Below are 26,213 nucleotides of genomic sequence, written 5' to 3'. Positions count from 1 at the left end.
AAAGGTAAAGGGAAAAAATTAACCATGTTTGCTGTTCATATGTCTTGTAATTGGGATGAAGTAAACATCTGTTGAGTAATTTAACATAAAATTGTTTGATAGTGTTAATTTGGAAAGCCAAAACTCTAGCGGGTCCACCAGACCCATGAACACTGGCTGAGTAACAAAAATATGAACACCACACAAGGGTTAACAAACATACATTCAAAATATAATATGATAATTTTAACCGGTGATTTTAACCTGCACATAGATAATCCTTCTGATCCTGCAGCAAAAGAATTCTTAAACATTCTTCACTGTTTGGATTTTATCCAGCACGTCACGCAGCCGACTCACAACAGAGGACACTCTCTGGACCTGGTCATCACCCATGGGCTGTCCACCAGTGTGTCCTCTGTTGTTGACTTGGCTGTCTCTGACCACTACTGTGTGTTTTTTAACATCACCGGTTTTATTCAGCGGAAGACCTCGGTGCGAACTGTGAGGAGGCGCTATCTAACCTCTGAAGTGGCTGCAAATTTTACCAGGGTTTTAGACGAATGCCCCCCTGTGATTTTACCTGCACCCTGCGATTTGATTTTTAGTTATTTTAACAGCAAACTGAAGAAAAGCCTTGACTCCGTTGCTCCACTCACCACCAAAAAGATTAACGTAAAACATGCATCACCCTGGAGAAACGAAGAAGTCAAAAAACTCAAAAGAAATTGCAGGGCAGCAGAAAGGAGATGGAGGGAAAATAAAAATACTATCAACCATCAAATATTTTCCGAGCAACTTAAAATGTACAATAATACATTAAGGAAGTCAAGAAATTCATACTTCGCCAAAATAATCAGTATTAACAAAAACAATCCCAAGGTCCTCTTTTCCACCATAGATCATTTATTTAACCCTGATTTTAACAGTTCCCAAAGAACCCCCACAGACTCGCTCTGTGAGCAGTTTGCAGACCACTTCAGGGGAAAGATCAGCGCCATCAGATCTGATATTTTATCTAATCGCGATATGATTGTAAACACATCTGAGGGCTCGATTGTACCTGAGGAGACACTGGACAGCTTTGTCCTGGTTAATGCTGAGAACCTTCAGAAAGTTTTCTCCACAGTGAGACCCACCACATGTCTTTTAGATCCAATTCCTTCTTCACTCTTTAAAACACTTTATGGATTTTTTGAGGCTGAGCTTTTATACATGATGAATTGCTCTCTTCAGTTGGGTGTCTTCCCTGCTGCCTTTAAAACGGCGGTGGTGAGGCCCCTTCTGAAGAAGAGCAATTTGGATTGTAATGATTTTAATAACTACAGACCTGTATCCAACTCACCATTTTTAAGTAAAATCTTAGAAAAACTTGTTTTTACTCAGATTAATGACTTTCTGAATGATAGACAGATCCTGGAGATATTCCAGTCTGGATTTAGGGTGAACCACAGCACAGAGACGGCTCTCCTAAAGGTTTTAAATGATCTTAGATGTAACTGGGACGCCCAAAAGCTCTCAGTCCTGGTGCTACTGGATCTAAGCGCAGCCTTTGATACAGTAGACCACGCTATTCTTTTAAACAGACTAAAACACATGGTGGGCCTCTCTGGTGCTGTACACAACTAGTTCACTTCCTGTCTCTCTGACAGAACTTTTATGGTGAGTATGGATACATGTTCCTCTAAGGTCCATGAAATGACATGTGGTGTGCCTCAAGGGTCGGTTCTAGGCCCTGTACTTTTTAATTTGTATATGTTGCCTCTCGGCAGTGTCATCAGGAGGCATGGAGTGAACTTCCACAGTTACGCTGATGACACGCAGCTGTACATCTCCGTGTCTCCTGATGACACCAGACCAATGGATGCCCTTTTTAACTGTGTCTTGGATATAAGATCTTGGATGGCAGAAAACTTTTTACAGCTTAACCAGGACAAAACTGAAGTTTTAATTGTCGGTCCTGAGGCTCAGAGAGAGAAACTCTTGTCTAAATTAGAGGCATTTTCACTATGTCCTTCGCTACAAGTGAAAAACCTGGGTGTTATTTTTGACTCTGAGCTTGGTTTTATCCCACATGTTAAACATGTAACCAAAATTAGGTTTTATCATCTAAAAAATATAGCCAGAGTCCGCCCTATTCTCTCTCGGGCCAACACGGAGATGCTGATGCATGCTTTTATTACCAGTCGCATTGATTACTGTAATGCCCTGCTCTCTGGTCTTCCTAAGAAGAATATTTCAACTTTACAACTCTTGCAAAACTCGGCAGCTCGTGTGCTGACGAAGACCAGAGGGTGGGCCCACATTACACCGGTTTTAGAATCGCTGCACTGGCTCCCCGTGTGTTTCAGGATCGATTTTAAAGTTCTTTTATTGGTTTTTAAATGTCTTAATGGTCTTGGGCCTTCTTATCTCTCAGATCTGCTTTTACCATATGAACCCTCGCGGACCCTGAGGTCCTCTGGTACTGGCCTTTTAATTGTCCCTAAAGTCAGGACACATACTCACGGAGAGGCAGCTTTTCAGTGGTATGGTCCTCGTCTGTGGAACAGCCTGCCGGAGGAGCTCAGGGCCGCAGAGAACGTACATGTTTTTAAGAACAGGCTCAAGACCCACCTTTTTAATTTAGCTTTTACTTAGCGTTTATTTATTTTTTATGCTTATTTATTCTATCCTGTTATTCTATTATTAATTTGGGATTTATCTAATATTTATTGATTTTATTCTTATTCATTTTTTAATCTTCTTACTCTATTTATATTTATATTTATATTGTATCCTGTTCTTATTTATTTTATCATTTTACCCTGTATATATCGTATTGCGTCATATCTCCAGTGTTTCCTCGGAGGGCGCTCTCTGCACCGGGGCTGTTATTGACCGTGGCTGCTGGGTCTCTGGGGTCCTCTCAGCCTGGTTGGGGGGCTCCTTGGCCTCCCTCCTGCTGTGTGCCCAGCCTGGAGGCTGCGGTCTGTGACCGGCTCCCGGTGCAGACGGCTCTCTGTTATAATGTTTCCTCACTTGGCTCATGCGAGCCCAGCCCAATTTTTACTCTTTAAGTGTGCGCGTGTGTGTATGTGTGTGTGGGTGGGGGTGGGGGGATATATGTGTATTGAGAGTGTGGGGAGTGAGTTGGAGGGTGGGGTGGGCTGCTTTTAACTATGTAAAGCACTTTGTGCTACATTTTTTCTGTATGAAAAGTGCTTTATAAATAAAGATTGATTGATTGATTGATTGATTGATTGAAGATTTGTTATATCTTCTTCTAGTTTATACTCTTTCATTACTATTTTCCAAATTCTAAAAGTCAGCTTGATCCATGGATTTTAATAGTTTTTATAAGGTCTTGCAGGCTACTGTCTGCTATAACAGCTTGTATCAGAATGGAGGTCAGGCCCTCCTCAATGCCTTTCCACTGAGCATCATATGGCTGTGTCCCAATTCAGGGTCTGCACGCTTGAAGTATGCATTTCAAGTGCGGTTACGTCACCGCCACGGGACGACAGCTGTCCCAATTCGAAGTGTACTCCAAATGCGCCGTCGATTTCCCCAAATATCAAGCGTGGTCCGGTGCACGCTTCGTGGTCCCATATATCCCACAATTCATAGCACGGCGGTGGGTGTGGATAATTTTGCCTCAAATTACGGCAGAAGGGAGCGGCCGAACAGTTTTTTTTTTCCAAACTTTATTGAACTTATAAAGCGAACAGTCAGTCATTCCAGTTCAGTTTGTACAGTAGACATACACGGCAAATAAGAGTAACAATATACAGTACAGTGAAATAAGAAGGATAAATAAATAAAGGATAAAAAAGAAAAAAAAAGGGGGGAATGTGACAGACTTCATAACAACTTTGTACTTGTTGTGACAGCTCATTCGTTAAACATTTCTGAATGAATTTCAATCAATGATAAACCTTTTTTATTGGAAGTTAATTTAAGAGAGTTTAAGTAATATTCAATTTCAATCGAAAACAAATTAAATGATGGGGTTGAGTTTTGAAATTTACATTTATGTATGTGGAATTTCCCTAATAAGATGGAGCGGCCGAAGAGTGAACTGTCAAAAGTACTGAATATGACGTCACTTATTTATGTGCGAATGTGTAATAATTAAAGTCAGTCATATATTCACAAACACAACAAGCTGAAAGTCAGTGATATATATATATATATATATATATATATATATATATATATATATATATATATATATATATTAGGGGTGCAACGATATTCGTATCGATATTGAACCGTTCGATACAGTGCTTTCGGTTCGGTACGCATATGTATCGAACAATACAATTTTTTTCAAATTTTTTTTTTTCAATTTTTTTTTTTTTTTGTGTCCCGTTTGGATCTATAGCCATCAGAATTGTTGTCTTGAGGCCAAGAAAGATGCCAAGAGGATTTATTTTAAGTGGATCATCATATTGGTCCATTTGATTGACCTTTATTAAAATTATGAATTTATTTTATTTTCAGTTGCAAACGGGACAGACATGACTGTGGGATAGGACAGGGGGAAAGAATGAAAGAAAGAGGGGGAGAGAAAGAAAGAAAACCAAAGGGGAGAAAAAAAAAAGAACAATACAAAATTTGTAATTTATTTTATCAACTTTCCTTCTGACGATGCTGTCTGTGTTGAGCGCTCAGTGAATCTGCATTTGACTACTCCGCCTAGGCTCGAGAGTGCAGCCTAGGCGGAGTAGTCGAACGCAGATTCACTGAGCACTCAACACAGACAGGATGGTCAGAAGGAAGAGCGCAGGGCAAGCTAGCGAGACAGAAGTGGACCTCCCCACCCTCATTCAGATCTGGCGTTTGGAATTATTTTGGTTTTCATGTGACGTATGACCCTGAAGGTAAGCGAGTCATGGACTAAAGTAAAACAGTATGTTGGATGTGCCATGCAATGCTCAATTACATGGGTGGGAGCTAGTGTGTTAGCGCAGTTAGCTCATTAACGTGTTGGCCGTCTAGCCCCTCTGTATAGGGTAGCTCGTTAACGGAGATTTGCCGTGTTGTGGCGTTAAGGTTATTTCAACGAGATTAACCTGAAAGCACTAGTGGGAACACAACGAATATGACTGCACATTTACACCGACATCATCCTAGTGCAAAGACAAAAACAACAAGCATGCTACTAACTTTAGCTGAGTCATTTAGACAGCTGTTATCACAGGATTCTCCTTATGGAGACCTGATATGTTTAATATGCTGCTGAGAATATAGCCCAGAAGAAGCGGATAGTATAGCTTTTATTTTGGAAAGAGACATTTCTCTGTAATAAACTCTCTTTTCCAAAGATGAGTGATTCCTCAATCAGATACAGGGCTCGCAATATCGCTAGCCCGACGTCCCGGGGCTATCTCTCCCCTGCCTGTCGGGCTATCGTAGGAAGGAAAAATATATGTCAATGCTTTTGCATTCTTTCAGAAATGTAGCTGGGTAATTATGTCATTGGGTGAGCCACTGTCAATATGTGACATATTGAAATCGTGTTTGAATTTGCGCTTGTTTTTTTGCTTTCACTTTGCAATCGCGCGAACTGTGTATAGAGAGCGACAGCACTGATCTGTGAGTGATGATAATTTGTGCACCAATTCCTCTGACATCGTCTTATTAATTGTTAGCTTACTATGCAAACATGACAAGTGAAATCTCCCGCAGCTTAAACATGTGAGAGGTTGATCGCGCAGAGAATCGCTGAGCTTATGTGAGTGCGGCAGGATATATATTTCACTACGATGACCTGGATGATTGAGAACCTTCACAGACAGATATATATTTTAGTTCTGGTGAGCCAAATAAGACAGGTCAGGGTGAAGAAGTGACAGCCAAAGAAAAGCTTACCACAAAACGGAGAAGTTATGACAAATCAGACTATAAGGCAAAAAGAAAGTGCAGCTTTATGGTTTCATGGACAAAAGAATTTCTGTGGCTGCAATATGACGAGCTAAAAAACAACACGCACAAGGGTTAGGGTTAAATTTAAAAACTGTACTTTTGTGTTAAAATATATATTTATAATTTTAATAAATGACAAATTTAAAAAGGCATGAACATTTTTTTTTGTATCGAAAAAATATCGAACCGTGACACCAAAGTATCGAACCGAACCGAACCGTGAATTTTGTGTATCGTTGCACCCCTAATACAAAATTCACCCCTAATATATATTAATATATATTATATATATATATATATAAAGTTTGTAGCATGCATGCTTGTTGTTTTTGTCTTTGCACTAGGATGATGTCGGTGTAAATGTGCAGTCATATTCGTTGTGTTCCCACTAGTGCTTTCAGGTTAATCTCGTTGAAATAACCTTAACGCCACAACACGGCAAATCTCCGTTAACGAGCTACCCTATACAGAGGGGCTAGACGGCCAACACGTTAATGAGCTAACTGCGCTAACACACTAGCTCCCACCCATGTAATTGAGCATTGCATGGCACATCCAACATACTGTTTTACTTTAGTCCATGACTCGCTTACCTTCAGGGTCATACGTCACATGAAAACCAAAATAATTCCAAACGCCAGATCTGAATGAGGGTGGGGAGGTCCACTTCTGTCTCGCTAGCTTGCCCTGCGCTCTTCCTTCTGACCATCCTGTCTGTGTTGAGTGCTCAGTGAATCTGCGTTCGACTACTCCGCCTAGGCTGCACTCTCGAGCCTAGGCGGAGTAGTCAAATGCAGATTCACTGAGCGCTCAACACAGACAGCATCGTCAGAAGGAAAGTTGATAAAATAAATTACAAATTTTGTATTGTTCTTTTTTTTTTCTCCCCTTTGGTTTTCTTTCTTTCTCTCCCCCTCTTTCTTTCATTCTTTCCCCCTGTCCTATCCCACAGTCATGTCTGTCCCGTTTGCAACTGAAAATAAAATAAATTCATAATTATAATAAAGGTCAATCAAATGGACCAATATGATGATCCACTTAAAATAAATCCTCTTGGCATCTTTCTTGGCCTCAAGACAACAATTCTGATGGCTATAGATCCAAACGGGACACAAAAAAAAAAAAAAAAAAAAAAATTGAAAAAAAAAATTGAAAAAAATTGTATTGTTCGATACATATGCGTACCGAACCGAAAGCACTGTATCGAACGGTTCAATATCGATACGAATATCGTTGCACCCCTAATATATATATATACACTCAACAAAAATATAAACGCAACACCTTTGTTACTGCTCCCATTCCCCATGGGATGGACGTAGAGACCTAAAATTCATTCCAGATACACAATATAACCATCCCTCCCAAACAGTGGTCACAAATCAGTCCAAATGTGTGGTAGTGGGCACATCTGCTATATTGAGATAATCCATCCCACCTCACAGGTGTGCCACATCAGGATGCTGATCTGACATCATGAGTAGTGCACAGGTGTACCTCAGAGTGCCCACAACAAAAGGCCACCCTGGAATGTGCAGTTTTTTGCGCTATTGGGGGTCTGGGGACCCAGAACCGGTCAGTATCTGGTGTGACCACCATTTGCCTCATGCAGTGCAACACATCGTCGCATGGAGTCTATCAGATTGTCAATTGTGGCCTGTGGAATGTTGGTCCACTCCACTTCAATGGCTGTGCGAGGTTGTTGGATATTCGTGGGAACTGGTACACGCTGTCGTATACGCCGGTCAAGCACATCCCGAACATGCTCAATGGGTGACATGTCCGGTGAGTATGCTGGCCATGCAAGAACTGGGCCCTGAACAATGTGAACCATGATTCATCCGTGAAGCGCACACCTCTCCAACGTGCCAGACGCCATCGAATGTGAGCATTTGCCCACACAAGTCTGTTACGGCGACGAGCTGGAGTCAGGTCAAGACCCCGATGAGGACGACGGGCATGCAGTTGAGCGTCCCTGAGACGGTTTCTGACAGTTTGTGCAGAAATTGTTTGGTTGTGCAAACCAATTGTTCCAGCAGCTGTCTGGGTGGCTGGTCTCAGACGATCTTGGAGGTGAACCTGCTGGATGTGGAGGTCCTGGGCTGGTGTGGTTACACGAGGTCTGCGGTTGTGAGGCCGGTTGGATGTGCTGCCATATTCTCTGAAACGCCTGTGGAGACGGCTTATGATTGAGAAATGAACATTCAATGCACGGGCGACAGATCTGGTTGACATTCCTGCTGTCAGCATGCCAATTGCACGCTCCCTCATTGCTTGTGGCATCTGTGGCATTTTGCTGTGAGACAAAACTGCACATTCCAGGGTGGCCTTTTGTTGTGGGCAGTCTGAGGTACACCTGTGCACTACTCATGATGTCAGATCAGCATCCTGATGTGGCACACCTGTGAGGTGGGATGGATTATCTCAATATGGCGGATGTGCCCACTACCACACATTTGGACTGATTTGTGACCACTGTTTGGGAGGGATGGTTATATTGTGTATCTGGAATGAATTTTAGGTCTCTACGTCCATCCCATGGGGAATGGGAGCAGTAACAAAGGTGTTGCGTTTATATTTTTGTTGAGTGTATACATGTATATATACACACACATATATATATATACATACACACACACACACACACACACACACACACACACACACACACACATATATATATATATATGTGTGTGTGTGTGTATGTATATATATATATGTGTGTGTATATATATATATCATAATAATCTGACAATACTATATTGGGCCATATTATATTTACATTACCACATTGAGTTGACTTTAGTCTCATGAACAACATTAGCTAATTGTTATTTACTAACTAATCTTAAATGACTGTTCAGCACAGAAATGAAGCCCAACAATCATGTTTTACAGTCCCGTGGTCTCAGCCTCAGATACTCAACTAATCAAAGTGATGTCATGACAAAAATGAATGACCAACTGTGGAGCAGGGAAATTATTTTACTGCTATTGTTAAATAATCATCATCATTACTATAATATAATTTACAGTATTGATATTGCATTCAGATGTTTAAACAGTGTGTGTGTCTTTCAGAAAGACTAAGTTGCAGGCTGACAGGAAGTTGCAGGCTTTGCAGAACTGAAACTGAAAGTAGTCTAAGTGCAGGTTATTTTGAGGATTACATGTGAGGATGAGCCTCTGTTCTGGTGAAAAGTCAGAAGTGCAACGGGTGAATTGAGAGAGCATGTAAGGTCAACACATACACACACACACATTAGTTAGAATCATTTATAGGTGGAAGTTTAATCATGTTTTGCTTGGGGTTGCAAAAAGAGCAGTTTGTCGCAGAACTGCTGCTGAGGTGTCAAGATGACAAGCGAGCATCCGGCAGTGACAGGAAGTACCGGCCATGAAGATAGAAGACAACGTTCCTTTAAACTGTGTTAAAAGTCATTGTGGTTTTGATGTGACCTATGTATGAAATGTATCTGTGACGTATGAAGGGGCGTCATTAATTCAAACCCTTATGGTATAAATATCTGCTTATGCTTTGATTAAGTTGAAGATCAATCCCTGCCTGCGTACAGACTGGTCTTCCCACGCGTGTATTCATTAAAATCAATTGTTTGACCAAGATCTTCTGGACCTGGTTGTTTGTACTCTCCTTCCTCAATATGTGAACCTTAACAAACAAAACATTTTTCTCCTTCATTTCTGTCAAACAATGCTATATGTAACGTGTCTCGCGGTTAGTATCATGGTTGCTAGGCAACCTGAACAGCGCGACGAAGCGTATACCGTCCCATTTCACAAGCCTCTCACTTTCGCACTTCTCGTACTTATAGTACGCACCGTACATAGTACGCGTAGTGTGCGTACTTCAAGCGTGCAGACCCTGAATTGGGACACAGCCTATGAGTGATTACACCAACATATAATTGGTGTGCCATGCTGCCCAATAATAGTCCTTGAGAGAAGGAAGGCCCCACCCCCCTTTTCATTTAGCCAATTGTAAGGTTTTAAATCTAAATCAGGGCCTTTTACCTTGCCTTTTATGTATCTGGACAAAATTTTGTCCCCATCATTAATTTTTTTCTGGCTTATTTCTTTTGGCAGTGTTTGAAGTAAATATAATAATTTGGGTAGTATATTCATTTTAATCAAATCTTATAAAATAAACTTAGATATGGGATTAAGTTCCATATCTTCCTTTTCTTTTGTATTGGTAAGTAACTTCATTCTAATAATTCTGTGAGATCCTCTGGTATATACCTTCTCATGGATATTAATACCTTTTATTTCTTTGTTTAGCCTTAAATATTGAGCAAATGGTTCCAAGTATGGTTCCAGCACGGTGGCACGGTGGTTCGCACTGTTGCCACACAGCAAGAAGGTCCTGAGTTCAATTCCAACATCAGGCCGGTGTCTTTCTGTGTGGAGTTTGCATGTTCTCCCCGTGTTTGCGTGGGTTCCCTCCGGGTACTCCGGCTTCCTCCCACCGTCCAAAGACATGCAACTTGTGGGGATAGGTTAATTGGAAAATCCAAATTGCCACTAGGTGTGAATGTGCGAGTGAATGTGAGTGCGAATGGTTGTTTGTCCCTGTGTGTTGGCCCTGCGACAGACTGGTGACCTGTCCAGGGTGTACCCCGCCTCTCGCCCTATGACAGCTGGGATAGGCTCCAGCACCCCCCGCGACCCTGAAAAGGAGAAGCGGATGGATGGTTCCAAGTATAACACAAATAACAATGGTGAACATGCACTGCCCTACCTTATTCCTCTTATCATCATAATACTGTGTGATAAACAGCAATTAATTTTAATCCTAGCCCTGGGGTTATCATATAGTGAATGTATTATCTTAATTATCATTTCATGTAAGCCAAATCTAAACAAGACTATATTTAAAAAAACAAAAAAAAGCTCCAGTTCACTGAATCCAATGCTTTTTCTGCATTGATACTGATTACCATTGCTTCTATTTTATTTTTTTAAATGTGGTTAATAATTTGTACATGATCTTCTATTAGGCACTCTCGAATAAAGACTGTCTGGTCATTATGTGTTAGACTAGGTAAGAACTTTCTCTAATTCTTTTAACTTATTTTGTAAGTTTTCTAATTTCCTATTTCTCATCTTTTTCTTATAAGAGGATATTGCTATGATTTTCCCTCTCAGGACAGCATTTAAGGGGTCCTAGGGGAAACTAATAACCATTGTTGTTAGTTTCCAAGTAAAGGTGGATCTCTTTCTTAATCTGTTCTTTAAACTGAGGATCACTGAGTGTGCTCGAATTTAGTTTCCAATTGTTGGATTTTGGTTGCAGGTTTAAATCAACAGTCAGGTGCGTGGTCACTTAAATCCATTGCCCCAATTTCACAAGTGTATATTTTATCTTTGTCTTTCCTGAGTGTTATAAAATAATCTATTCTTGTGTTTAATGAGTGGGGTGAGGAATATTAAGTATAGTCCCTTTGATAGGGATGTAAGTTTCTCCAAGACCAACCTCCTCAAATAACGTATTAATATTCTTAATTAATGGCTTTGTATTCAGTGCTTTTCCATTACAAATGTCTAATTTTGGTTGTAGATGTATATTTAAATCTCCTCCACAGATTAGAAGACCTATGGTCTCGTTGATAGCATCATATCAATGACGTTCTTAAAGAAATTGATGTCACTTCCTGGTGGCTTATATACAGTGTTGGGGAGTAACGGAATACATGTACCGCCGTTACGTATTTAAAATACAAAATATGAGTAACTGTATTCCGTTACAGTTACCGTTTAAAAAGGTGGTATTCAGAATACAGTTACTTTGTTGAAATAAATGGATTACACTGCGGTACTTTCCTGTTCATATTGTCGCGGGTCAGGACTGTTTGGGTTTTGTTTGACAGCTACGTTCTGTTGTTCCAGGCGGCAGCGTTACGGTTGCCATGGTTACAGGGCGACGTTCTCTCTCTCTCTCTCTGCGACTGTGTGTTTCCTGGGTGAGAGAGCGCCTTTTCGTTGTTGTTGTTGTGCTAAGCTAACAGGCAGAATGCTACAAGCATGGCCTGGTAAATGGTAAATGGCCTGCATTTGTATAGCGCTTTTCTAGTCCATAGGACCCCAAAGCGCTTTACAGGGCAGGGAGAATGGACTGCCATACACGTTATGGGTCTGTGAGCGCGAGGAGGGAGAAAAAGGGGAGTGGAAAGGTACGAGTTGTCATCGAGGAAAAACGGGAGCTGGAAGCATGTAAATATAATAATAACCACTTCAGCCAAGAAGAGTGCCTGACGAGCCCAGCTGTAAGTAAGCTATTAAGACTCGACTGTACACCGTGTTCATGTTTTCCTCCGAAAACAATAAGTTTCGTTGGAGCAGCCTTTCAACGCCTCTCTCTGTCTCTCGCAAGAAAAGTTGACCCACACAACAAAGTAAAGCTATTTTTCGGCTACGAGCCGACAGGGACCCCGCCGTATTAGTCAGAGGTCCCTTTACTACAGTTCGGAGTCGCGGACCTTCAGTAATAGTAATAAATCACACAGCAATAGTACATTCACGTTGTTGTAAAAAGCATGATGATATATTAAGCAATCCAAAGTATTCAGAATACGTTACTGTCATTGAGTAACGTAACGGAATACGTTACAGAATACATTTTGGGGCATGTATTCTGTATTCTGTAATGGAATACATTTTAAAAGTAACCTTCCCAACACTGCTTATATATATTTAGCAACGTGACTGGATTCCCCTCAATATTTTCCCTTACTAAAATAAATCGCCCCTCCTTATCACTTATCTCAAATAGTTTTTCAAAGTGTAGTTTGCCTGACAGAAGGATAGCCAGTCCTCTCCTTTGTCCAGGCACTTGGTATTTTTCAAGCTTCTCATGCTCCTCCTTCCTGATAGCGATATTACTTGACTTAGCTACATCTACCACTACAGCCATCTTCTTTTGCTTGTCGACCGCTAATATGTTCAGTTGGTTAGCCATTGTCTATCTTTATACGTAAGTCAAGCACCCTGGGGGTTGTCTCTCATTTTTTGACTTTGGGAGTGGCAATGTCATACTCGGCATGGATGTTCCTGTATACTATGCAGCTACTTCGTTATGGTGTTGCATGTATGCTCTGCCTGCTAGCAACTTGCAGCCTGCTGTTATGCACTGATTTCTCACAGAGGCATCTTTATATCGCCTGCATCTGGGGCTTGTCTGATACCAAAAGTAAATGGACAGTTGACTCAATGACATAATGAAGGAATTGCCCAAACCTGCCCATGAAATAGCCTTTATCAGTTAGTTAAGAAGATAAAGTCCTGGAGTTGATATAAGGTGCGGTGTCTGCATTTGGAAGGTTTTCTGTAAACAGACAAAAGAAGCTCTACATGTAGCTGAAACAAGCCATCCTTAAAACAAAAAAAAATACATCTGACAAATTGCTACAATATTAGAAGTGGCAAAAACAGCTTGATGATACATCCTGGAAAAATGTTACATCCTGAGAAAGAAGGAAAGCGCAACACAAAAAGACCTGGACCTCCACAGAAGATAACAGAGGTGGATGATCACAGAATCATTTCCATGGTCAAGTGAAACCCCTTTACAACAGCCAACCAAGTGAACAACAAAAACTGATTGCTGCCTAAACCTAATAACTGACTGGGCCACCCTTTTAGCAGCAGCAACTGCAATCGAGGGGGGGTGCATCACTTTTTCAAACAGGGTCATGTACGTTTGTATTTTCCCCCTAATAATAATAAACAACCCTAAAAATGTTGAACATTTTGAACATTTGTTCAGCGATCTGAGACATTTGAGTGTGACAAACATACAAAAAAACAAATAGAAATCAAGAAGTGAACAATTTCTCACGCCACCGTATATTCTGTTCCTGCTAAAACCCAGGATGTTTTAGCATGAGCTGTGAAAAGATCTTACTGAAACATTACCGATTGCCTTAAACATTTATTATGTTGTGCTCTGTAGTTTATGTTTCTGTGGCTCAGGGCCAGTTGCAGCACTTGCAGGAGTCCCAGTAGATGAGGCCAGGCTGGCAGCGGTGCAGGTAGGTGTTTCCCTGGAAGCACTGGAAGAAGGTGGTTTTGTCAGCTGGGTTTTCATATAACCCATCAGGACGGCCACGGCAGAAGTCAGCACTTGGGTCCCTAGTGGTGGTAGGGCGTGGAGTGGTGGTGGGCTTTGGCGTAAAGCCTGCACAATGAGACATGAAAAAATATAAGTTGCACACAGCAAGAGATTTTTTAAAATCAAATCTAAGTTAGTGAAGCTAATTTACAGTAATTACCCATCAACATTCTGAGGTGGTTGATAAGAGGATATGTGCCAGCTGAGCAGAAGTATCCACTGAAGTCATCCATATCCAGAGTCCACACATGGGCGCCTCCCAGGTTGTTGGCAGTCATCCATTGAACCTACAGGACAGCAATATAAGGAAGCAAGAACTCTTAGAATAATTACAGGTACAATTCAATAGAGCACAACAAAAATGAATAAAAAGCATAGCTCTTCCTGTTTTAGCACAGAAATTCTTTACCTTGGAAGAATAGCTGCGCTTGTCATCATAGCCCAACCAGGAACTCCCATAGGTGGCATATGGAACCTCTTGTTCAGAGATCCACCCAACACTAGCAGTATTAATGAAGTCACAGATCTGATAAGAGGGACACATAGACCTACATCAGATAACAGTGAATTTGTGATAGTGATACTCTATAGCTGTATATAATTGCCCACAGATGTTAGTCAAGGGTAATAATAGATATTTTGAGGAATAGATGACTTTTAGCATATACCAATCAGAGCTTTTTAAGAACCTTTTGTACCTCATAGAAGGCCCAGAATCCAGCAGTTTGAGTGTAGGGTCCAGGGTCTGCAGGGCCATTAGCTGGTGCTCCCAGGCCATTTGCCCCACTGCTAAGACGGTAGGTTCTACCATAAGTAGGGAAACCTAGCAGCAGCTTTCCAGATGGTGCTCCCAGGGATATCCAATAGAATACAGAGGAGTTCTACAAAAAAGGAAAGGAAACTTCATTTCAACTGTAAATCTGTACCAAATTCTTCAGAATTTATTACTTCTTTACCAGCTTTACCTGTTTCTCTGAATCTCCTTTAGAGATCAGTTAGACAGAGAAGCTGTAAGACATACATATATTTTATATATATATATATATATTTTTTTTTTTCTTGATTCTGTCCACGAAACACTTTCATAGCAGTTTCCACAAGCACTGCATCTGTACGTCCCCAGTCTCTTCCTTACCACTCTTCTATGAACTCTGTTCTTCAACTTCCACAATTTAATCATTGGCACTACCTTCACCTGTTTCCTCTTCATCTCAAAGTCATCTTATACAACGCTATCTAGTTCTGCCTGGCTAAGGCAGATAGGACACCACTTTGCAGTGTCCTATCTCTTTCTGTAACTTCTGTATAAGATGCAGTCCACCTTTATACACCTTCCTCCACTCATATGCCACCTTATGTTCCTCCCTCTTCTTGTTATACATGTTCCCTACAGCCATTTACATCCTTTTTGCAAGACTGACTGCCATCTGTCCTTCTACATTTCTCTCCTTAACATCATACCTACCCAACACCTACTCATCACCTTGTCCCCTTCACCTACATTTCAACTGAAGTCTGCTCCAATCGCCACTTTCTCCCCCGAGGGGGCATACTCCACCACTTCATCCAGCTTGCTCCAGAATTCCTCTTTCCTTAATCATTAATCGAATCTAGTTTAGTTCTAGTTGGACTTCAGTGCAGCAATCGGTAGCACCGACCACAATATTTTACTAAGAGATTAGAACATACCATTAAAGGAACTGTGACGCAGTAATTCAAATCATATCTATCTGAAAGCAAACGAAAAAAACAAACAAACAAACAAAAGGTTTTTAGTGGCCTAATCAAAGTCAGGCCTTAAATCCAAATGACCCACAAATGTGGCTGAATTACAACAATTCTTTAAAGAGTAGGCTGACCTGGGCCTCCAGGTGAAAGAGTCATTTCTAGTTACTGCAAATGCTGGAGTGCAGTTTTGGCTGCACAATCAGGTGTTAGGTTTAGAGAGCAGTTACTTTTTTCAGGTAGGTTTCGATAGCTTTTTTCTCTGAATGAATGAAATCATCATTTTAAAACTATGTCTTGTATTTACTCTGATTATCTTTGTATAATTATAACATTTGTTCTCATAATCCGAAACAGTTAAGTGTGACAAATGTGAAAAAAAAACATGTTGCCATTCAGTTGTGTATTACTGTGCTACTTTGTGTTTCTGTGAGACTGTCTAGCACTAGTACTACAAAATGTTGGTACTGGTCACTAAGTGCAGCAGTACTGTACTTAGTGTTTCCAGTTTTTTCTCATCAGTATGAAAAATCCTTTTTTAATTTCACATTTAAAAATGTTTTTTTTTTTACAGTTATTATGAAATCAGTATTCATTATTATTCATCCACATGAACACAGTGAAAGATGTAGATGTGTTGGTGTGTTTCTTACTATATTGTAATGAATTTGTGAACCAGGGTCCGCAGAGCTACTGTAAAGAGGGCTGTTGTGTCCAGTTACTGCCTCCCAGTGTCCGTGGAAGTCATAGGTCATGATGTTGATGAAGTCAAAGTGTCTGTTGGGTTTTTATTGAACAGTAAATGTAAAATGGGGTTTTGTGTCATTTGAAATGAGTAATAGTGATATATCTATTTCAGTACACGACACCTACTTTATGGATTGGTGTTACTTTGTTGAAAATGCGCATACATGCTTAAACTTACGGTGCAATCTTGTTAACTTCGTATGCTCTGTCAATGGTCTGACGGATTCCAGCAACACTGGCCGACAGCAGCAGCTGACTCCTCCCGCTGTCTTTTGCATCATCCTCAAAGGCTTTGGCCAGCTCCTATAGACACACCAAACTAAAGCAACTTAGATCCAGTTAGTTTCATCGGTCACACCCTGGCATCATTAACAACAGAGGAGTTGAATCAAGAAACCGTATCTAATGCCATTAGGTATATCAGTAGCACAAACAGACCAAATACTGTAATATGATCATGTATTGATAGATTTTAATGTGTCCGCACTGTGCTAGTCTACTGCATTAAAAGAAACAAACATGCAGTATGGCCTGGGCCACATTTTATTTACTGTCTTTGTGAGGTTTACTATATGGGCCCTACATAAGGGTATATAGACTCTATTTTAACAGGATTGGCTGACTTTTCTGGTAACAAAATTGCAATGCACTAGTTAATGACAGATAACATATAATAACATTTAAGAAGGATAAACATTACAATACAAAAATAATACACCATTATAATACATTAGTATTGTATTGAAAATTTAAGGACAATGTGAGCTGTGTTTACCGTGACCAGTAGAGTAAATTTCTCTTTGTCCCCCACTGGGCTGCCATTGTGTCCAGGATATTCCCAGTCCAGGTTTAGCCCATCAAAATTATGGGTGTGAAGGAAACTGATAACAGAACTGATGAAGGCTGCACGACTCTCAGGTCTGGCAACCATAGCAATGAATCTGGTGCAATGCAGGGAAAAAGAACCGTAATAAAGGAAGGTTTTTGAAATAGATACGAAAATATGAGAACTGGTGTAGATGGAACTCACGGGCTGACTCCATTGACCGTTCCTCCAACAGTCAGCAGAGTCTTCAAAGCAGGGTTGCTGGTAATAGAGAGGCAGAGAAAAGACAGGACCTTAAATAATTCAAGAACACTTTACCCCCATTTATACTCCCGATGACTGTGTATTTCACAGCCATGGGTTGCCTGGAGAATTAATAATGGCTTATGTCATACAGTTATATATATATAATATTCTTAGCTATAATTTTATTTTATTTTTTGCTCAACATTTTAATGAGATCTGAAAAAGGATTCTGCACATAACAGAATCCTGAACAATCCACCGAAAAGGGCAGAAGCAGGTTGGAAGCCCTGGCTGGTTGCAGTAGGACTGGGTGATAATTATAGAGGTTTTCTGATGCATTTAGATGGTACACCATGATAATGATAAATATTGTGGTAGCTCCATTTAGATAAAATTGAATGGGAAAATCTGTTTTTGCTCCATTTGGTGGTTAAATACCTGATAAATACAGATGCTGCTTTAACACACTGATGCTCACATTCTGTCATATTGCCAGTATGTCCAGCTCAATTACTTGCTTTCTACAAATAGATCCTACTGTAATCCAAGCTTTTTGTTGCACACTTTTTCTCTGCCATCCTTTTGAAATCTTAGCACCACTTAATAGCTAACTCGGATTGTAACTTAACTTTTGCCATAATCAAACTACTGACCTGATACTGATGCAAATGAAAAGAAAATCTGTCAAAAAGTGGCACTGAGGCTTGATGTTTCTGGGTCGAGGGTTCTAATTTGTCACTGGTTTGACCTTTGCTTGATGTTCTTCATCCAAAAACATGCTCATGTGTAGTTTAAGATCCTGGAAAGACTCCTTTGTTTATTATAAGTTATTTACTTTCATCCTAATTATTTCTAAATAATGAAAAAATGTTGGGATGGGATTAGAGATCACAGATACAGTCATGGTGAAAAAAATGCACTTCTGTTTCTTCTAAGGTTTGACATATTTGGACATAATAAAAAAATTTCTCTTAACAGGTGTTAAAATTGGATGAACACAACATGAGATTAACAACATATCATCATATAAAAACATCATATAAAACACAAAAAATCTGAGCCAAAGTGCAGAAGTGGTGTGTGAAAACTAGGTGCACCCCAGGATTTAGCAATAACTGCATGATGTCATCAGTCTCTCACATTATTGTGGACTAATTTTGGCTCTTATTCACTATTTCTTTGCAACTTTGCATGAATTCATTGAGGTTGCGAGTGTTTACGCACAGCTTTCTTAACCTTTTGAATTCCAGGGCTATTCTGAGGCTCCTGCTTGAAGATGACATGCCCAAAAAGCGCTTTGAGCGCTCTGGGAGAGTAGATAAGCACCACAGAAGAATCAGTACATTTACCTTAAATGAACTGATTAAGTCTCACCAAAAAGAATCAAAATATGGACATTACCTGCAGAAAGATCAATGCTACTGAAATGAAACAGAGCAATGTTGCAGAGGTTTAATTAAATATATATCTAGTGTTTTGCAATTTGGTACAAATGGTACCATCTATGAAAGTGGAAAGTTCTTAGGTATTGAATAGCAGTTATTGGTGATCATAGAAACGGTTTGTGAGGTTTTACCTGAGATTGTAACGTTTCTGTGGATACCATACATGTCTACATTTAAACAACAGACCTGGTGGCACAGCCCATGAAAGCAAATGTTCCCTCTCTGCTCCCAGTACCAGGGGCATCAGGGTTCAACAGGTTAAGGTCCGGCACAGAACTGTAATCAGGTTGAAGTCTAATCTTTGAAAAGCTGATAGAGCACCATTCAACCATTCTGTTGTAGACTTGCCTTCGTGCTTCATAATTGACTGTATAATGCTACATAGTGGAGTTCATGGTTGACACAATGACCAGGTAACCAGAATCTGTGGCTGCAAAACAAGCCCAGATTATCACCCCTCTACCTCATACCAACTGTCAAGCATGGCTGAGCTTGGTCTTTGTACTAATACGCTAAAATGCTTTTGTCAAACGTGGCGCCATGCATTTTGGCCAGACATTTGCACTTTGGTCTTGTCTGTTCAGAGAACAATGATCAAGAAGTTGTGGTTTGTTCAGATGCTGTTTTGCTGAGCTAAGTCATGCTTCCATTTTTGTTTTACAGAGAAGAGGTTTCTTATTTCTCCTCACCCAACCAAACAACCATACTTTTGATTTGCAATTACTCACCTGCCTCCAACTCAGCCTATCTCTTCTGTAACATCAACCATCTCTTAAAGTGGGTCTACTTTCTCTTTACTGTGACTGTCGTAGTTGTCTAAATTAACATTGGTGCCCAGTCTGACTCTATGACTGAGCAAACTCACACATTCTTGAGGCTGTTGAGGCTGCTGTACAGCTGCGGATCATTCCACTCAACGGGGCTGATCTGGTTGAAGCTGTTAATGGTGGCCAGAGCGTAGATGACATGGGTGCACAGGAAGGGATCGATGTTGTCTGGAGTGAATTTGCCAGCACTTGGTCTGTACTGGGCCCAGTTGGTCATATGACACACCAGCTTACTAGATGAAACTGAAGGAAGACACATTCGGTTTTCTCTGTAACCATCATGGTGATGAGATGACTCGATCACTAAATACAAATCAGAAACTTTATTGTCATTGTCACGAGAACAACGAAATGAAATACTTACCATTATGTAGAATGAATAGAATGCCCAGAGCTGAGAAAGAGATGGAAAAAAAGTAAATCAGGTTACCTAGAAACTATAAAACTTAGAGACAACATAGAATACAGAAGATCATGTCACAAACTCCATCCATCATTTTTCTGCTGCCTAATCGTGTCAAGGTTGTAGCAGTCTAAGTAGCAGTACAAGCTGAGATGCCAGGACCTCTCCCTTCCCTGTCACTTCCTCCAGCTCTGTGTGGGAACACCGAGGCTTGTCAAGGGAGCTGACAGATTTAATCTCTCCAGCATACCCAGGGTCTGTCCTGAAGCCTAGATTCCTGCAACACCTCACTTAGGAGACACCAAATAGGCATCCTAATCAGACGCCTAAATAACTTCAATTTGCTCATTTTCATGTGGGTGTCATGATCCTGGGCCATGTTGGCCCAGCATTCTTAGTTTTCATGTATTTTTGTATTTTGTTCTTTATTTAGGCCATGGGTCCTGGGTTGCTCTGTTAAGTTGTTCCTTATTTGATTTCCCCTGTGTATCTGTGAGCCCTCGTCTCCCCTCCTTGTGTTTTATTCCATGTTTCCCCAGCCTGCTATGCCTGTGCTCTCCTGTCTCTCTCTCTCCTCCTGTCTGCACCTCTGTGTACTTCCTGTTTTACTTTGACAGTCTCCCGTCAGTGTTGTGTTACTCCTGCCGTGTCTTGTTATGATTATCTGTGTCAGCTGTGTTTCCTGTGTGCTCCCACTTCCCTCGTTAACCCTCTGTGTATTTATGTGCATGTCTCCCTCAGTTCGGTTTCGCGTCGTCAACGTCTCCTCCCCGAACCTCTGTGCTTTTCTGTGTTCCCTCGGTCCTCAGTTAGCATTCCCAGTTTAGTTCTGTTTCTTTGTGAAGCCTGCAATAAAGCAGTGATTTTGAGTTCAGCTTTTTGTCTCCGTGAGTTTTGCGTTTGGGTCCTCATCTGCCTCCACACAGCCAGTTCATGACAGTGGGGGACTAGGGACTCTACTCTGAGCCGCTCCCGAAAGGCCTCCAAGGTCCACACCCTATCTCCACGGTTGAGGTCAGACACCCAATGGAGGAAGTCTATTTATGTCACATTTTTAACTCTTTCTTTGAGGCAGTTTTACTCACGGACAGAGTTGAGAATAGGAATGTAGCCTGACCAGTAAAATGAACAGCATCGCTTTCATGCCCATCTGTCTCTGCCTCACAACAAACATGAACCACTGCCAATGCCAGACCAATACGCGTCTCAATTTCCCACCTTGAGAAACTCATCCACCCCAGGGGGCCTGCCACCGAACCCCCCCCAATTTTGTTCAGTTATGGCTGACCAGACCCAAACTAAACTTATCTTGTAATACTTGTCAGCTGCCTCCAGTCTAATAACAGGATACTGTTGGAATACTGCGCTCCGAGTCACACTCCTCAGTCTTTATGTTATTGTCCTGAGCAGGAAAATGAAGTCCTCAGCTAGGACACCTTCCACCAGCTCATGTTGGGACTACAAACAGGGGTCATACTCTGAACCGTTCAGCACATAAAATAGTCAAATGTGGTTTGTTTCAGCCAAACCATATTTAACCTGTACCTCTCAAACTACTAACTTCTCCTTATGCTCTACTTCTGAATAAATAAACAAAGGACAACTATTGTATAAATGGATGAATAAATGAATGTAATATTTAATGAAATTTACCTATGAGGAGTTTCCCCATGTTGCTTTCAGGTTCCACGGGTTTCCTTTCGTAGAAGTGAACTTCCAAATGAGTGAATCAGTTTCATTCACTGGCACACAAGTAACAAAATCAGACTTTAAGTGCTGTCACAGAAACATTTTTTGCTAATTAACTAGCTAAGCTTCACTTGAGCAAAATTTTACAGACTGCGTTTTACAAACGGACAAAACTTAGATTAAACTTTGATGCACTTGTAACAATTAATTATTAAAACATACATAATAAAAAAACCTAATAACTAATTTATCTTTAATTTTAGGCTTACATGTAGCTACTATAAAATGCACTACAAGCAACCAAACCAGACAAAAACAATGATGATCTCATTACCGTTTGACAAGAAGAACTGAAGCAGATTTGAGAGCTTGTTTGAGTGGGTCAGATTTATATCATCCTAATGACTAATAGAAGGTGTCAAAGTGCAGCTGATAAGAGCTCAGTGTGGTGGGAGTCTGATGTGCCTAATAATCCCCCACCCCCACCCCCTTCTAGTAAGACCTGCCAAGCCCAGTTAAGAATTTGACCCAATTAGATAAGTAACTGATATCGCAATGATAACTGTAATCAGCTTTTACTTAGTCACTGGAATTTACCAATGATCATCAAACAAACCCTACAATAATACACTGCTCTATTATTGTAGAAGTACAGTGACTTGAGGCAACTTTTGTTTGAATTGAATTCAAAACTATTAGCTTTCATCTCCGGGTGAGCATGAATATCCACAGCAAAGACATGAGAGCTGTAGTTACACATTACAAATTAATTCAAAGTAGAGTTAAAACAAGGATAGATTTATATTAAAAGTCACAAAATACAGCTATATCCAGCTGTATATAAAGTAACTACATACAGTACAGTTAGCTATCCTTAACCTTTAAGCAAGCAGCCTAAATATGAATTTCTTAAATGTTTGAGCAGCAGTGGACTATGCATGGAATGCAATCACTGGAATCTGCTTTGTGTTGACGTTTTTCCTTGTGTATGTCACTAATCAGGCACAACATTAAAAATATCTGCTTAGTGATCTATAGGTCTGTCACTAAAACAATTCTGATCAGATGATTATCAGAACTGAATCTTTCACAGCAGAACACTGCACAGTAACAAGATGCTAATCTACATCTATCATGTTATCGGATGATCGTGGCTCAAGAGTTGGGAGTTCGCCTTGTAATCGGAAGGTTGCCGGTTCAAGCCCCGGCTTGGACAGTCTCGGTCGTTGTGTCCTTGGGCGAGACACTTCACCCGTTGCCTACTGGTGGTGGTCAGAGGGCCCGTTGGCGCCAGTGTCCGGCAGCCTCGCCTCTGTCAGTGCGCCCCAGGGTGGCTGTGGCTACAATGTAGCTTGCCATCACCAGTGTGTGAATGGGTGGATGACTGGATATGTAAAGCGCTTTGGGGTCCTTAGGGACTAGTAAAGCGCTATATAAATACAGGCCATTTACCATGTTATATCACACCATATTTCATTATTAGTTAGCAGAATTTACTGTTATTAATTCACAAAGATACAATATACGCTGATTACAGTTAGCATTGCAATATCAGTTACTAATCTGATTGGTCAAATTCTTAACTGGATTTGTAAGATCTTACAAAGAGTTGGGGTGGGACTGATGGGAATCCAGTCTGAACTCTTATCACCTGCACTTTGACATTGACATTGAGATGATAGAAATGTGACCACATCAAACAAGCCCTGAAGTCTGCACAACTTTAAAACCACTGATCATCTTGTTACAGTTTGTGTTCTGTTGTGAAAAATTCTGACAATCATCTGATCAACATCATCTTAGTCTCACAAAGCAGATCTATACAATAATACGCAGGTGGTTTTAAGGTTGTGCCACAAGCGAAGGGTCACTGAATGTCAGTGAAAAGTAGATCCCAGTGATCACCATTACTAAGAACATTACCTCAATGTAGAGTCAACTACTGCTACACATCAAATATTTATAAAATTAATATTTAGACAACTTGTTTAAAGGTTAAGGATAGCTAACCGTGGCTGCATGTAGTTACTTTATATACAGCTGGATATAGTTGTATTTTAGCTTGTATTTTTAGTACAAATCTATCCTTGTTCAGAAACCTACTTTGAATGAGTTTGTAATGTGTAATTACACCTCTCCTTTGTTTGCTGTGGATATTCATGCTTACCTGGGAATGAATGCTAGTAGTTTTGAATTCAATTCGACTCAACTATATAGTATAGCCAAACACTCACCTTTACGTAAATAAATTTTTTTTATAAAAATGAATTAAAACTGTAGCTCAGGTGGGAGAGCAGGTCAGCCACTAATCAGAAGGTCGGTGGTTTGATCTCAGGCTGCCTCCTGCATGCCAAATATCCTTGGGCAAGATACTAACCCCGTGTTTGCCTACTGGTGGTGGTCAGAGGGCCCGGTGGTGCCAGTGTCCGGCAGCCTCGCCTCTGTCAGTGCACCCCAGGGTGGCTGTAGCTACAATGTAGCTGCCATCACCTGTGTGTGAATGTGTGTGTGAATGGGTGGATGACTGAATGTAGTGTAAAGCGCTTTGGGGTCCTTAGGGACTAGAAAAGCGCTATACAAATGCAGGCCATTTACCATTTACCATTTTAAAACTGATAATACAATCTGGGGTGTGTGATATTACTCATTACTGCTCTTGTATTTAAGTTGGCAGGTTTGGTCACACATTGGCCTTAACACACTGAGTAGCATTAGCAATTTATAACAGCTGGTGTTGGGTTTGTTTTGCTTTCAAGGAAATGCATGACTTTTCTCCTGTATCTCAATTTGAGTGAATATTTAAGATTGGATCCATTGGATTCACCCAGGAATGGTTTAGGAGTGAGAAGGAACGATAAAGGAATAGTTCACTCAACAGAGCTCTGACTGTTTGTCAGCCTGGCTACAGAGCTGAAGAGAAACCTGGGGTTGTTCTTATTGTCTTCAATCAGTGATGAATAGTAAGATGTTCTGGCTTTGCAGAGGGCTTTCTTATAAAGCAGCAAACTATTTCTCCAGGCTAAATTATGATCCTCTAAATTTGTGACACGCCATTTCCTCTCCAGATTACGAGTCATCTGCTTTAGGCTACGTGTTTGAGAATTATACCACGGAGTCAGGTACTTCTGATCTGAGACCTTAGTTTTCACAGGAGCTACAGTATCCAGAGTCGTACGTAGTGAGGAGGTGAAATTATTAACAAGATAATCGACCTCTGTTGGGGTAGCGTTCAGATAGCTGCTCTGCTCTGTGTTGGTACAGGGCATTGGAGATGATAACAGTGGGTGGATTATATTCTTAAACTTAGTTACAGCGCTTTCAGAAAGACATCTACTTTGATAAAGTCTACTCTCCACCGCTGTGTAATCAATTATTGTAAATGTAAATGTTATCAGGAAATGATCAGACAGGAGAGGGTTTTCAAGAAACACTGTTAAATGTTCAGTTTCTATGCCATATGTTAAAACAAGATCTAGAGTGTGATTAAAGTGGTGGGTGGGTTCTTTTACATTTTGAGAGAAACCAATTGAGTCTAATAACAGATTAAATGCCATGTTGAGGCTGTCATTCTTAGCATCTACATTAATGTTAAAATCACCCACAATGGGATGGCTGTAGCTCAGGTGGTAGAGCAGGTCAGCTACTAATTGGAAGGTTGGTGGTTCCATCCCAGTCTGCATGCCAAATATCCTTGAGCAAGATACTAACCCCATGTTTCTCTCCGATGTATACATCGGAGTATGAATGTGTATGAATGTTAGATAGGGAGCACTTAACAACTTAGTAAAAGTGAATGGGTGAATGAACAAGTTGCATAAAGTACTTTGAGTGCTCAGACAGAGTAGAAAACTGTTATATAAGAACCAGTCCATTTACCATACTAGAAAGAGAGAGCAGATTTCTCCTGTTTTGGCTTCCTGTTAAATATAGAATTCAAAATCCTGCTCGTCACATACAAGGTCTTAAATAATCAGGCCCCATCTTATCTTAATGACCTTGTAGTACCATATCACCCTATGAGAGCACTTCGCTCTCGCTCTGCAGGCCTACTTGTTGTTCCTAGAGTATTTAAAAGTAGAATGGGAGGCAGAGCCTTCAGTTTTCAGGCCCCTCTTCTGTGGAACCAGCTTCCAGTTTGGATTCGGGAGACAGACACTATCTCTACTTTCAAGATTAGGCTTCAAACTTTCCTTTTTGCTAAAGCATATAGTTAGGGCTGGACCAGGTGATCCTGAATCCTCCCTTAGTTATGCTGCAATAGACGTAGGCTGCCGGGGATTCCCATGAT

At 40.7% G+C, this 26,213-nt stretch overlaps 2 protein-coding genes across 2 annotated transcripts in view; one reads left to right on the top strand and one right to left on the bottom strand.

The window, feature by feature from the left end:
• Window positions 1-26,213, top strand: part of LOC309706280 (uncharacterized protein) — a gene marked incomplete at both ends in the record, with an annotated part of 68,109 nt that overhangs the window by 27,011 nt on the left and 14,885 nt on the right. The gene's annotated exons all lie outside the window — the stretch shown is intronic.
• On the bottom strand, window positions 13,711-21,973 carry chia.1 (chitinase, acidic.1). The gene is made up of 11 exons (XM_082534126.1): window positions 21,890-21,973; window positions 20,198-20,227; window positions 19,872-20,076; window positions 17,520-17,576; window positions 17,265-17,430; window positions 16,668-16,792; window positions 16,396-16,519; window positions 14,716-14,898; window positions 14,427-14,543; window positions 14,178-14,304; window positions 13,711-14,083 (listed from the first exon to the last, which is right to left on the bottom strand). The coding sequence occupies exons 1-11, from the start codon at window positions 21,906-21,908 to the stop codon at window positions 13,875-13,877; spliced, it is 1,362 nt and encodes a 453-aa protein (XP_082390252.1). The 5' UTR covers window positions 21,909-21,973; the 3' UTR covers window positions 13,711-13,874.

The sequence above is a fragment of the Aulonocara stuartgranti genome, assembly GCF_965226115.1.
Source record: "Aulonocara stuartgranti genome assembly, chromosome: 5".
Taxonomy (NCBI): Eukaryota; Metazoa; Chordata; class Actinopteri; order Cichliformes; family Cichlidae; genus Aulonocara; species Aulonocara stuartgranti.
Note: the sequence above shows the minus strand (reverse complement) of the source record. Positions and strands in the feature narration are given on the sequence as shown.